The sequence below is a fragment of the Lepisosteus platostomus genome, chromosome 3 (assembly GCF_059453375.1).
Source record: "Lepisosteus platostomus isolate fLepPlt1 chromosome 3, fLepPlt1.hap1, whole genome shotgun sequence".
NCBI lineage: Eukaryota > Metazoa > Chordata > Actinopteri > Semionotiformes > Lepisosteidae > Lepisosteus > Lepisosteus platostomus.
Genome location: NC_142613.1, coordinates 36,718,663 through 36,733,608, shown reverse-complemented (window position 1 = coordinate 36,733,608; position 14,946 = coordinate 36,718,663). Strand labels below are relative to the sequence as shown.

Genomic DNA, 14,946 nt, shown 5'->3' with positions numbered 1-14,946 from the left:
CAATAGCTAGTATTTTATTGCTAGAGGTGAAGCCAGACCACGACACCCGATTTATAATTTAGGTTTACGTGTGTGGCAAGGGCTGTCCACAAGAACCGTAACCATCTCTTTCCCGGATAGCAGTGGCAAGAACCTCTCTCGGTCGATTCCGGCTGGCTGGGTACGCTCATTAACCGTCTTCTTATTTACCGGCGTCCCGACCCGGAAAACGACCGAGGCTGCTATCAGTCTTATTCCACTATAAACTTTCTCCTAATTTGTTGTGCAAGATGCTTCTTCTTAACTGTGAGTTCCTGTAAAAGAACAACGGCCGACTGCCTCAGGAACTGCTTTTACGCTGTAGGGAGCTAAAGTCTCCAGCTGCACCTAATTCATCAGTGATTTCATCGTGAGAATTATGTGACTCGCCTAAATGAGATAGCCCTGCCCCTTGGTGATTCACCCGTTCTCCCAACACCTGCTCTGCTACAGTTTACTTTAATATAAATCTATAATTTGAAGATAGGTCTTTATTTCTAGATAGACCACTTCTACAAACGAACAATAATAATATATGCGATCGCATATTAGCATAACGTCTGATGTTTTATCCTTATAGATTTAATGGCAGGATTGCGTGGTGGGGTGTCAGTTAATGTTACCGCCTCACGACTCTTGGATCCTGGGAGTGATCCTCAGAGTTTTTGTGTTGTACTTGGCAGTAAACACATATAGAGGCACCTGTTCACCTGACCAGCATGTCTTTGGGGATGTGGGAGGAAATATGTGCATCAAGCAAAAACCCATATGGTCATAGACAGAACACACAAACTCCCCATAGAATGCAGGCTGGACTAGAATCAAACTCTTTATAATAATAATTCGATAACCAAACACTATTTAAGTCTTATTTTTCACAGGAATAAATTGGACTTATGATTACCTCATAAAATGCATCTGAAATACCATGAAAACACCTTTCATGCAACATGCTATTCCAGAGTAGTTTTGATTAAATATGCATTGTATGGCTTACCCTCTATGATTTTTTCTTTTCAATGCACTACCTAATATATTAGGTCTATATTTCTATAGTCTTTTTAACATCTATATCTCACACATCCCCTTTACAGATTGCTTTTAAACAAGTGTTTGCCAGAAGCCCTGATGTGTAAGACCATCAGAAACAAATGCAGTCAATTATTCAAAAAGTTAAATTTGAGTTCATTTAGATTTAAATAATATGAAATTGGTAAACAATAATGTTCTAAAGTGTGTTGACTGAAAATCTCACTTTCATGTTGTGCTACAATGATAAATTAATGATTAAAGCAAATTAAGTGTTAATAAGTGTAGTTATTTGTATTTAAGTATATTTTAGGTATCTCAGCTTCTGTTCAAATAATGCATATTTAGATAGTAAAAATGTACTTATGACACTAAAAATATCTTTTACTTTATTACTGTTAACAGCAAGCTTTAGATGTTATGATTTTTACAAGCAGCACTTCAGTAATAGCAATTTCTTATCATTAACAAAATGCATATTTCTGCTCAGCACTCAGGAATATTAAACTACATTATATTAAAGTTCTATCACAAGCAGTATACAGTCACAAAATGTTTAAATTACAGTAGTAATCCTGCTCACACCAAGAGCACCCACAGGTTCAGACATTTTGTGTCTGTGCTTAGCTTAGATAAGATCCCTTTATTAGCCATATACACTTTCTTGCATTAGGAATTTGTATTTTCGCATACCCCAGCTTGCTTTCCATGAGACACACAGGCACACAGACGGGGAGAGAGAAGCTTGGGGTCAGAGCGCACTGTCAGCTATTTATACGGCACCCCTGGAGCAACTAGGGTTAAGGGCCTTGCTCAGGGGCCCAACAGAGTAGGATTCCTCTGCCGGCCTCGGGACTTGAACCGGCAACCTTCAAGCCACTGGGGCAGATGTCGCTTAAACAGGCTTGGAACCAGCCAGAAAGAGGCAACATGAAAGAGTGTTTGAAGACGGTTAGCTGATCATACCCAGTTGCACATTAGGGTGAATAGCTGTAAGAATAACAGTTGGGTGATGCAGAGAGCTGGGCAATCTCCGAGTGTTCTTCCAGACACCATGCCGCCTGCTCAAATTAACTAAAGAAAGCAATAAAAGACCTTTGTTTTAGTCAGTACCTAATGTTTTTTTTGCTGTATAATATCTAAAATAAAATCAATAATATCTGCTCCACGGTAAAAAAAAAAATCCTGAAAACAAAATTCAATGGAAAGGATTTATCTTAGATTATATATTTTAAGATTGTCAACCTATAAAATGATTGAATAAAAAAATGTCTACAATCAATAATCAACTAAACCCCTAAATGTGAAAAGGTCCAATTTGCTTCTGAGGTAAAATAATACAATTTAAAAGAATCAGTGTGGACATACCTTCTTAGAAAAGCTTAACTCGTCTTGTTAATGAGGGCTGTAATGTTAAATTACAGTAACAGAACACGTATAAACCAAACTCACAACAGAAATCTAAAAAATTCTGAACTTCCACAGATCCACTGAATTCTTAAGAACCCTCATGTGCAAGTTAAAGCTGCCAGTTTTGTAACTCGTCTGCTGCCTTGATTTCCAAATCAGGAAGTTCAATTGCACTCTATAGAACTAAAGCCTATGAGATTAATCCAGACATTTTTCTTGCAGATCTTTATTGCCAATATATCAAAGAACAGCTTATTAAAACATTTGTCATGTTTAGATACAAGTAACACAGTACAGTAGGAAAGCAGTGCTGCCTGTACTTTTGTGACAGTGCTTACATTTTCTGTAACTACACCATTTTCAAAAAGGGTAAATTAGCCAAACAATGAAAAGACAGCATTGTGTCATTCTCAATCTTCACGACAGAATCAATTAGGGGGAAAGCATTTCAGCTAACATCCAAGAAGGCTTGTCAGTGCTATTAGTCAGTACACACGCTCCTCCCTATATGCATCTACATGTCTCTTTGTGTTGGTAGACGTACAAATCCGATTTTCAAAAGTGTCTTTTGCATTGCTCTCTCGTTACTGAACAATGATTAGTCATGTGCAAAAAGGTGAAAAAAAAGTATATGAAGCCTTCAGTTTTGTAGTCTTTTTTCCCCCCGAAACGCTGATACATTAAATTGCAAAAACAATCAGAAACCTAACTAGAAATTTGCTAAATGTATATAAAGAGTTACATGCAGGTTGAATATTTTATTTAAAAAAGTAATAATTTACAAATTTCTTTAAGTGATCTAAAGTATACGTAAAACAAAACTATAATTAATTTGGTTGATAGAGGAACTTTATTATACAGCTTTAATATTGTAGTAAGATAGCAAAAATATACAAAGCAAGATGAAATACCCATTTATTTCTCTTGGTATAACCCATATATAAATACTAATCTATTAATGATTATCTGTTATCTCAATATTAAATATATGGATGGAAGTGTGTTCAAACATAATGGGAAAAAAAACCTTGTACACTCTCTTGCACATATAGGTAATGAATAATAGGTTTATACTGCTTGCTTCTCATCTTATTCTGAGTGGTCTCTGCAAAGACATCACCCTTTTCAAACTCCAGTTTCAATCCAACGAAAAGACATTAAACAATGGATTTATAGTACACACAGAAAATCATTGTGTACATTACAGAATGCTACTCTGCTGCTCAGCAATAGCTTTCAGATTCTACTTATTTTATGGCACACTATTTGTCTTTAACGTGAATTACGTTTAAAACTAACCCCCCCATCAAAAACAGATATAGCATTAAGATTTAGATTGTTCCTAAAATATGCAAAACAAGGTTTGGCACCGAAATGATATACAATTTCAACACAAGATTGTGCAATCAATCAATTATAAGCCCATATGTGCCCATTATCACCAAAGCTGGTTTGCATTTGTACTGGAAAATTGTTCTCTTAATGCAGATGATGAGTAGTGGTTACGGATCTAGGAAGTTCGAGAAGCTCCTACAGTGACCACTCAGAAATTGGAAAGGTTGGAGATCTGCGCACTTTCCTGGGGGCCTGTTGCTGCCCTCAACGGCTTTACAAAGCCTCAAACTCGTCGATCCTCTGCTTGGTGTTGCCTTGCCGGATCTGTCGCAGCGTTTTGTACTTATCGCGGCCAGCCCTCACGTTCTCGGTGTGGATCAGATCGTTCTGGGTCTTCATAGTGTCATCTCTGGCCTGGGCAAGCTCTGAACTTAAAGCCTAGGGGGAGAAAAAATCTTAATCAGAAGAAAGAACACCAGGTCGAGAAGAGGGCTTCTTACGTGACAGTTGTCCGTCACGGAAAGAGAAAAACCCATACAGTAACTCTCAAATTGTGATACATTATGATAAATGATCTGCATCTTTTGAACAGTAAATGTGAAACACATAGAACAAGGAATCAGAATGAGCTGGGAGATGGGAGAAATTAGAAGGATTAATGTTATGTGCAGCTATATTTTGTCAAATAAAGATAAAACTAAGAATTGTATAATTTAATGAATTGTATATTTGTATACTTTATGAATGTAAATTAAGTTTATCAATTTTAAATATAAAGGATATTCTCACGCCAAGAAATATAAATATGAAATAATATATACATGTATATATGCATATGTATCTATACCTTTTAGATGCATTGATTATGTATTAAGTGTGTAATCCTTGCTTGTTTTGGGCAAGGGATGTGGGGGGTGAAGGGGATATGTTTTTTGTGTCATTTTCCATTTTATAACTATTTCTATTATAACTAAATAATTATTAAAATGATTACTGTGCAAAATATTGGACGGCAATAAAAAACAAATATGAAGAAAAAAATATCCTGAAAAAGGTAGCTGCTGTAGCAATGCACAGCGTTTGAATGCTTGCTAAGCTTAAGGCATCTTTGCCAAATTACAGCCCAGCGGCACCTGTACTCACCAGCAGTTGTTTGTGCACGCGCTCGTTTTTCACGGCCTCTGTGATCCGCTCCTCCTCGTGGCGGTGGTCATTGATGCCCTCGGTCTGCAGGTCGGCGCTGTATGTGCTGTTGTTCTCCTCCCCGTCGTCCTGCTCATTTTCATCCACGTGCTCGAAGACTGGGGGAGGGGGAGGAGGAGGAGGGGCGCTCATTACCATGTGCAGCTCCTCTTTGGTCTTCATCAGGTCATCCTGGGCTTCCTTAGCCTGAGAAAAGGAAAGGTCACTCCGATTATGATAATGACAACTTAAATACACCTTTGCTTCTAAAGAGCCTATACTTGATAGGAATACATTAAGAATGACAAAATACACCACAATGTTAAACAAATTGGTTGATACAATGGTACATTTTACAATGTACAGTAAGTCTATTAGGTACACAGCCCTCTTGTTAATAGCAATGCTATCGTACTTCTTAATTTTCATATACTAACTGCTAGTTAACAGTTCTGTGTGGCCACGATCTTCTAAATTCACAACAACTGACACTCTTCATATCAGTGGCTAAAATCAATTGTAAACTTGTGGAATTGCTGCCTCAAATTATCGGTTTTTGAAGACTTTCTATTATGACAAATCTGTATTTAACTGTCCATTAGTAGACTAGTCTTCCCATTATGATAGCCTAGGTGAGGCACATTGTTGTAACAATCTGTCTGCATACTGATGTTTCACTTGTTTTTTGTGCTGCTGTGGATTTATTTCCTCCCCTCTGTATTTCTTGTACAAAGGGTTTAAAACTGAAATTTCTTGGCTAAATGAACATCATTTTGAAAAGAATAGAAAGGCAAATAAGTTTGTTTTATGTCTGCCTTTCACCTCTTGCAGATTTTAAACTACTCCCCTATTAGTATTTCTATGAGAAAATCCTTGACCTTGCATTTTTCCTTTATTTAGTGCCACAGAACAGAATGTTCTGCGAGTGCTGTACAGCATGGCTCAAGCGTCACAAAAGAAAGGCGGCAGGTTCTTAGGAAAGCAAGAAAAACGGGTTGTAACAACCTCTAGGAATGTTTCAACAGACGTCCTAAAGTAAGACTAAAAAGACAGTAATAAATAGGTTGAATAAGACCACTTTTATTGTGAAATTCACCCAGCTCACATCTGGAGAATGATTTAATAGAAAGCTCTGTATTAAAGTGTAGAAATAAAAGCTACTGAAAAAAATATTAGATCTTGGCAAAAGTAGTATATACAGAAAGACAGGCGCTATCATATTCATATTTATGAGACCCTTGTTTTTAAATGTACTATACAGTAGGTATCGGACCTAGAATAATTCAATTTTTCCAATTGGAATTTGTCAGAACATGTCAATTGTGATTATAAAAGTAAGCATGCTTCAACAAGATGTGTCTATCAAGCAAAATATATACCAAACTCAGATTTTTACATGCTTATTAATGATTAATAATAATGGATTCCACCTCATAGAAATATATCTTTAAGGAATATATACAGGAAAATATCTGGGTTTATATAACAATTTCATCTTGTAAGACAATAAATATTGTTTAACTTTGTACATTTAATACAAATGTTACTATAGTATAAATACTCAAAACTGTAGTACACACACATTTTCAATCATGATTCAGACTGTTGTCTGTTGTTCAAAAGGTTTTCCTTGTTAGAAGTGCATTTAATCTGTGTTCATACAGACTTTGTGAAAGAGGTACTTGCCTTGTACCAATAGCTGCAAACTACCTGAACTGCCTTGGCACAGTGAGTCTTTAAAAATTCTTAGAGAATGTAGTAAGCAGAGTCTGTGTAGTAGTCTAATGTTCAAAAGTCTAATAGTCTAGGTCAGGATCAACAGTTTCCGTTCTTGAGGTACAGCCTCAAACATTGACAGTGCTGACTGTTAAGTTGATGTGCTGCAAGTAAATCTTACATGTCTGTGTTCTCTAATAACTCAAAGATTATTTAAAATATTTTCTTATTAAAAATGCTTTTCTTGAACTCTTTGCCAGCAGAGTGAAGACAGGAAGGAGCCCCCTGCTGTTGAGAAGCAAATCGCCAGCACCCTGCAGTGCTGAGCGTCTTTACTCACCCTGTGCTGCCATGTGTCAGCCTCCTCTTCCTTGCGCCTCTTAGCCTCCTCCAGCAAAGAAATCCTGGCTGTGTATTCTGCCAGTTCCGCAGCCTATGGAAAAAAAATTTTGCTTACCGTGGCCCTCACTTTACTGTTTCTGGATTCCGTTTTCAAGTTAAAAGTGCTAAACCTCTGCCGATCACGAAACAAGATGAACTCCTCTTCACCCTCTATCGCAGCCGCCATCATTGCCTCAACAATCCCTCAAGTAAAGCTTGCAGGCAATGCTGATCCACACATTTCAGTGCTGCCGTATCATAATGTAGCTTGCAGTAGATTTTTACCTGCTGTGGACGTATTTTCACTAGAAGTCAAATAATACTTGCAGACCCTACATAAATGAATGTTGACATTTCAAAATAACTGTACAATGTCTAAAAGCATTCTAATTAATAATAAGAATGATCCTAAACCCAGAGAGAAGTCAATCTTTTTCACAACTGGACTCCAATGATGACTTAATGACTGTATATGTTTTTAAGGGAGGTTAGAAAATAAAAACCAAAGACAAAAAGCCAGGAGCTACACATTTACATAATGTAAGAATCATTTCAACTTAATTTCTTTTGCTCAACAAAAAGTGAACTGTGTGACATGCTATGTGCTTCTCAAGGACAGATCAATAAAGAGAGGTTGCTTGGCAGATGTCAGAAAGCAAAACTTCCAAGTCAAATGCCAAGTTTAAGAGAATACTCAAGGAAACCAGACAGCGAACAGGACGTGTGCAGTTCCCTGCTGGCGGGGAAAACCTGCTCACCAGCTGCTCCTGGCTCTTCATCTGGTCCTCAGCCTGCCTGGCCAGCTCCTCCTTGGCGAGAAGGGCAGCCTGGCGCTCGGCCTCCAGCCGCGCGGCGTCCTCCTCCGCCCTCCTCCTCTCATGCTCCAGCTGCATGGCCCTCTGCATCTGCTCCTGCAGGTCTGCAAAAGCACACGCAGACCCTCAGCGACGCCCAGCGGCAGAGCACGATACCGCGCCGCTGCACCCCCACTGGCTTCGGGAGGGGACACTGTGGGCATCCCCACTCGTTCTCGCGCAGCACAGCGAAATGTGCTTCCAGGTGGGAACTGGGCCAGGTGACATCATTGAAACTGGAGTTTCTGACTCAGTTTTACTGGATTTACAATTTAATGTGCAAGGATACTTGCGTATAGCAGTCTCAACCATATTTACAGCACACTGGACCAAATAGTAGAGCTGTAACCAGCACAAGTGTTAGGAATCTAATAAATTAAATTATAATAAAAAGGGGGGCTATTTTATAAGGCAGATGCAGTAAGTCTGATAAAAATAATATTTTAGTGTACTTGCACAGGAGCAGTGAGGGCATAATGCTGTCAGACAAGTTACCAAAATCCTCTATGTGACTAAAAGGCATTAAAACAGTATGTTCAAGGTGAAAATCCTGTCAAAGAAACTACAAGAATTTGTTTTTTTACCCCGACTGGGACACGGTAGTGGAAATAAAAAATTATTCCAAAAACAAGTGGTCCACAGAATTTACCAGATCGCTTGATCAGATAGATTTCTGATGCATATGTCTACTTTGGGAAAGTAACGGCCTGGCCAGGCCCTCTCCTCATCCCAGGACATTTTCTGTACATCACTGTAGTACAGTAAAAGAATACCAATAGGAAACCTTTGCCTCATGTACCCCAGTGTTTTAAATTGCATAATTACCTTACTTAATTTTTAACACCATAAACATCACAAGGCATAAATGTGAAGCCACAATTTTAATGCTTATTTTTTCACAGAAGACTAAAAAAAAAAAAACGATCTTCAAATTATTTTTGCAACCCATACAGAGATAGCAGACATACAGACACTTTCTAGACACTCCATGGCCCTTACCTTTCTCTGCCTTCCTGGTCTTCTCCTCAAACTGGTGCAGTCTTAACATCAGCTCCTGCTTCTCCCGCTCCATCTGCTCCTTCTCCTTTTCTATGGCCTCCCTTTTCTTCTTCTCGTTCTCCAGCTGGGCTCTGCAGATAAGAAACCCCAGCATTGACAAAGCACCAGGACACAATAAATCCAGAAAGTGACAGGTGCTAACACACACAACAAAGCAAACGCACCCCTGTATAAAGAGTGCAGGGTGCTGCTGAGACTACACTCCCACCAACTGGGGATTTTAGTTGTTCTTGGCTGGACTCGAGGGACACTGGTGACCATCAGGTTCATCTCCACAGCAGTGCTGATATAACTCCACACCAACAGTCACTTTTGCCACCCTTGTGCACTCATTCATTGCAATTAAGTGTATTTTCAATCTAATGAAGGATTTTTTTTAAAAAGAACAATCCTAATGTATTCGGCTTTCTGTACATCAGTCTAATAAGATTTTCACCAAACATTTTTATTTTCAAACACTAATCAAGAAGTCAAATGCTATTACTACTTATAATAATATAAAACTTGAGTCAGAATTCAGGCCAATAATAAGATCAGATTAAGCTAAACAGGTTGTTACTAAAGGCTGTTGTGGTGAGTAATCAAATTCTGGTACGCACAGAATTAATAATAACTCTATTAAAATTATCCTTTGAAGAAAAATATATAATGTTGCCGTACTCCAATTTTCAGACAGTACTTATCTTTGTAAGCTATACGTCCAATGTAGAAAAAGTCTTACTATTACTCATTACACTTACCATATTAAAATCATACTACTAAATAGTTATGAGCCATATAGGCACCAAGTAAAAGTAAAATGCAACCAGCATCCTATTTATTTTCTGAAAGGGTAGACAAAATGAAGGAATGAATATGTATCCATACCTTCTATACATAAATACAGTTTTAAGCTGCTCATGAATTATTGAGATGATCAATATACAAATACATTTCTCATCTTACAATTGTACCGTCACAATACAATTTATTGTATGTCATTTACTCAATTATCTTTGAGGAGGAAAAACTAATATTTTCAATCTGTGCAAATATTAGTAAAGAAAACCATGTTGAGCATTTACACAAAGGTTCATGTTACTCTTCCCATGTTGTATTGTAAAGACAATGGTTTTGATGACCTTTGAATACAATAAAGTAAGAACAAACTGTAATGAGAGTCTTCCTGTGCTCTGAAAGCCATGTTTCAGCTCCCCTCTGTCGCCAGACACGCAAACACGAAGAGGGACACTGTTCGTGAACGGTTGAATAGATCATCTAGTCTGCTGTGTGTATGCTTGAAGAATGGCAAGCAAAAAATGTGTCAATCACAAATGTATATTCCCCAAATGAAACTCAAGAATACAAAGGCAAGATTTTTTTCCAACAGTGCAGTATTAAAGTCCTGAGCTGGAAGCTACCAATGAGTGGCTATGGACTAAAGAATAAAAAAAAATTAGACCTCAAGACTAATTGTTAATTATTCTAATTAGACTAATGACTTATAATTAATTTTCCTCACTTAGTATCACATGTGCAGTGGCTCCTAGTGAATTGTATGGTGAGAAGTGAATCGGGGTCTAGAGAGACAGAACAAGTGCACAGTACCTCTCTAGCTGTCTCTGGTGCTTCTCCTCACGGGCCTGGGCCTTCATCTGTTGAACCTCGATGGTGTCAGGCTTCCGGCGGCGCATGTACAGCTCATGATTCCCCATGCACAGCTGCAGGATGCGCTTGTTGATTCGCAGACGGGGAGCGTAGAACACAAAGTCCTGAGAGACACGCAGAGGAAATACACAAATTATAGGCGACAAACAATGAGCCTTTATTCAGGCCTGCCTGAATTCCCACCTTCATGTTTCACCTTCCCACCTTTCAATCTTTATTCCCTATTCAAACTTAAATTTGCCTCTGAAATTCTTATATTGCACTTATACCTGTTACCACAGGACAAATACTGTATGGCTACAGATCCACGTTTTTACTTCCAGTCAAAGAGATCACATCTAAATACCAAATCAGCTTATTTAAACTGGGATATGAACGAATCTCCACACTACTATCAAGATACTGAACTGGCGATGTAATGCTCCTGTTGGCAATTAAGATACCTTCAGGATATTTCCTCTAACTTTTCTTTATTAAAGCCACAAATTCAATCAGCTGTTGTTCAATGGTATTTGTCCAGACAGCATACTACACAAGCCTGATGATCTGGAGTAATAGATTTCAAGATCACACATCGGCAGAAAATATTTCATTATTACGCCTTTTGATGCTTAAATTGTAACCAATATATAGTAAAAGAAAAGCTTGTAGAGCTCTCAGGCACCAGCCTGTGAAGAGCATTTCTCTTCCATGTCCTTCAGGTGGCACTCTTGTACTGTAGCATTCAAAACATGCTCCTACTATCTCCAGCCAGACCAGTTATTAAAAGTAAGCAGTATGTTTGGAAACGATCTGTCGTTTCAGTGTTTGAGGCATGGGGGAAAAAATGAAAATCTGATGACAGGACTAAATCAGCCTGCCATTGCTTTTAACACAGTTTATTAAAACTGATCAATGGTTTAAAAAAATCTCATTATTCATAACGGAATCGTCTGTTATTTCTGAACATTTATCAGATCTGGTGGTGGTAGTGGAACAACTGTGCAAATACAGAATTCAAACAGATATTAAAGGACACTGACAATTTACTATTTACAAAAATACTATAACAAGCCCTTTGCATTAAGAACCAGTGTGAAGAGACTGGTTAATTGATGACAAAACCTCTACCCTCTGAGAGGGATAGGAAATGTCACCTGTGCTCTGACCCTAAGCCACTGTACTTTACTGGCTAAACTGATATGATTTGGAGTTATTACAATTCTGCTTGTTCAGTTGAATAGCTGTAATCTTCTCTTTTAGGTAAAGTCATAAGACTCCTGGTACATAAAGAGCCGATAAAGTCTGCATATTCATAGCATTCCCAAGGTATCCCACATGAACAGCAAGCGAACTACCATATCAAATGCCCTATCTGTAAAAGCACATTTTGGACCATGGCCAGGTTACTGTTGACATTGTTAAATAGACTTGCCATTGTTTCAGCTGATCACATGGATATGTGAAGAGAACAGCAGCAAAAGCAGTTATTTTTTTATGACACCAACATATTTATGCATTTTTATCCAAATTGCGCTCATATTCTAGATGACAGTTTTATAGAGATTTACAGAAGTCTTAGAAACCCTAATGATCGCCCCTTCCTAAATAAGGAATGATTTCCCTCATTTCTATGGAAACTTCAGTACACCAGACTTTAAAAGAATCTGTAGGCCCTTCAGCAAAGCTGCTTTAAAGCTGTAAGAATCATGGATACAACAGTTTTTACTTGGACTGAAGAACAGGACTTTCAAGTATATAAATATCTATATTTACTAACTTGAAATGCTTTTAGCATTCACTTTAGGAAATAAAATAGCTGCAATTACTGTCTTAATTCATGTTGCTGAAATTACTTCCCACTCTCAGCAGTGCAGGTTACTAATTCACAAGGACACCCTTCATCAAGTAAAAAGAAAAAGCATTTTATGGATTTCAATGTTCTTTTTTTCCCCCGTTTTCCACACTGTTTCCCATTCTCAGTATCTGTGGCATTTTCAGCAGCTTTCACTGCTGAGCAGTGAGTTTCTCTCACTGTTGGACTCATTTAACAGAACAACTGAAGGTAAGGCCTGTGAAAAACATTGCTACATACAGTATCTGAATACAACTTCATGCATGCATAACCTACATCTATTCGACATATTTCCTGCATTCTACAGAAATATGACATAGATAAAATATGTAGTAATCCTTATTTGTACAGACCACCTGCCTTGTGTTGTTGAATTGTCCAAAAATGTATTTTACTTACTGGAGACTTTTTGTCAATGGGTTTTATAATAAACTTCTTGTCATTGAAGGAGATGTTCCTAATTTCACTCCAGGGAAATCCAATCTTTGGAGTCAGTCTGGAAGAAGCAAATTAAAATTAAAACCTAAAAAAGGGCTATGAAAATCATGCTGAATACATAAAATATAATAAGGACTTATGTACTCCACGGGAGGGGGGCAAACACACTCATGATTATACAAGAAGGTATTCATTATGAAAGACACACACTTCTTTAACAGAACACAGGTTATAAAAGTTTTCAAAAAGCCTTGAACATCCAATTCATACTGAACAAAATTGAGTTCTACATGCGTCTTAGCTTGTAATATCATCATGACACTCGATATCATTATTTATTAGTTTGATAGCCAAGCTTTTCATTTCAATATACATTTCCCAATTATATTTCCCTTTGTGACATTTCTAAACACAGCTAATCTGAGATGTTCCCCCAAAGGAAATTAAACGAGCAGTAAATTCAAGAGTCTGGGGTGTGGCTTATCAAGGCACAGTGGTACTGTAGCTCTTTAATTACACTACTTCAGAGTTTTGTTCTTAACACCTTCCAGGATCATCTTGTTTTTTCAAAAGTTTAAATAGTCCTTATTCTCTAAGGAATTCTGGAATACCAGACTTGAAATGAAGAATGCATAATAATATGTATTAGGATGCCTTGAATTACACTGCATTATTAGAAACGTTCACTATCCCATTTAACACCTATAAAAGAAACTTTTATGCCACCTGCATCATGAAACCAAATATAAAGGCACCTGTCAAATGTTTCAACATTCACTTTGTAGTTAATGACAAACATAAGCTAAAATTAGAAAGCATGGTGACAGTGGTTGACATTGTTGTCTCATAGCATTGCAGCACTGGTTTCAGTTAATAGGCTAGTATCTGAATGGAGTTTGTATGTTCTCCTCGTGTGGGGTTTCCTCCCACAGTCCAAAGACACGCTGGTGACGTCAGGGACAATTGGCCCTGGTGTGAATGTATTTGTCTGTGTCTGTCTGCCCTGTGATGGACTGGCTGCCCAACCAGGGGGTATCTTGCCTTGTGATGGTTGCTTGCCGAGACAGGCTCTGTCTCCCAAGGAACAGTGGATAGATCAACTAAAAGTCTGACCATTTTGTTCTTGATTTTTAAGGGCACACAATTGGTAAAAAAAACCCTTGAAGTGTGAAACTCCATAAAGCGCAGTCTAAGTATCCCTTCAGCTATAGTTTAACTTGTCTGGGCAGTATACCTATGCTATAAGATGAATGTAGCTGCACAATTCTATATTTGTCCATAAAATAGTCATGCCACAAAACAGAATGGTAGGCCTTAAAAAAGAGAAATACTAAAAACAAGTATGTCCAGTCTTTAAAGAGTTAAGATAAGCAAGATTGTTTTCTCTCAGGAAGGAGCATTGTATGACTCCTGGCGCACACAGGGCCTGGTTTTATGCTAGCCCCACATTCTGGAACGCTGTACAGCTTGATAAACCAGTCTGGGTATCCATGGTGACTACTGAGGGCATGTGGGAGAGAGACATTCATTATACCGCTCTCTCAAAAGTCGCTGTTACGCTAAAAAGAGATGGACAAATCTGTAGTTAGCTGACTAAGGGTTACTGCTCTTCCAGAATGTGCCCTTCGCCACTCAAGGGAAGCATTAGCTTGTCACATCCATGTTCAAATTTATTAATGTATCCATAACAATATTTGGGCAGGCCTTAATGTTTACACACAATGACTTAAAATTTTAAAATCAAAATATATTGATCCATTTAGTAGATCCATTTGCCCTCTTGAGATAAATCAAATTGAAGGCAAATACATATTATGAACCCTAAATACACTTTAAATACACCCTTTGTATCGGAAACAGCACCTTGTTTGTAAACTACATACATCCTAATTTAAAAACTTGTAGTTGTGAATATCTGTAGAAGTAAAAGAAGGCCTTCTTCAAAATTCTGCTCTTCATTGTGGCATAGATATAAAGCATTTTAAACATATCAAGTCTGCAATGTGACATAAAAACATTCTATAAAACCCAATTAGCCAACAA

General features: G+C 37.8%; 1 protein-coding gene across 3 annotated transcripts in view; it reads right to left on the bottom strand.

Annotated features, from left to right (window-relative positions):
* Positions 1 to 2,667: 2,667 nt before the first annotated feature.
* The window catches only part of LOC148674824 (ezrin-like), a 35,598-nt gene continuing 23,319 nt past the window's right edge, over positions 2,668 to 14,946 (bottom strand). For all 3 annotated transcript variants that reach the window (XM_088625500.1, XM_088625499.1, XM_088625501.1), the window contains exons 8-14: positions 12,865 to 12,961; positions 10,572 to 10,735; positions 8,925 to 9,055; positions 7,830 to 7,990; positions 7,031 to 7,123; positions 4,936 to 5,181; positions 2,668 to 4,230 (exon numbers count right to left, since the gene is read on the bottom strand). In XM_088625500.1, coding sequence (XP_088481626.1) covers positions 4,066 to 4,230; positions 4,936 to 5,181; positions 7,031 to 7,123; positions 7,830 to 7,990; positions 8,925 to 9,055; positions 10,572 to 10,735; positions 12,865 to 12,961 — 1,057 coding nt within the window. In that variant the 3' untranslated portion in view covers positions 2,668 to 4,065. The remainder of the gene's footprint in view (positions 4,231 to 4,935; positions 5,182 to 7,030; positions 7,124 to 7,829; positions 7,991 to 8,924; positions 9,056 to 10,571; positions 10,736 to 12,864; positions 12,962 to 14,946) is intronic.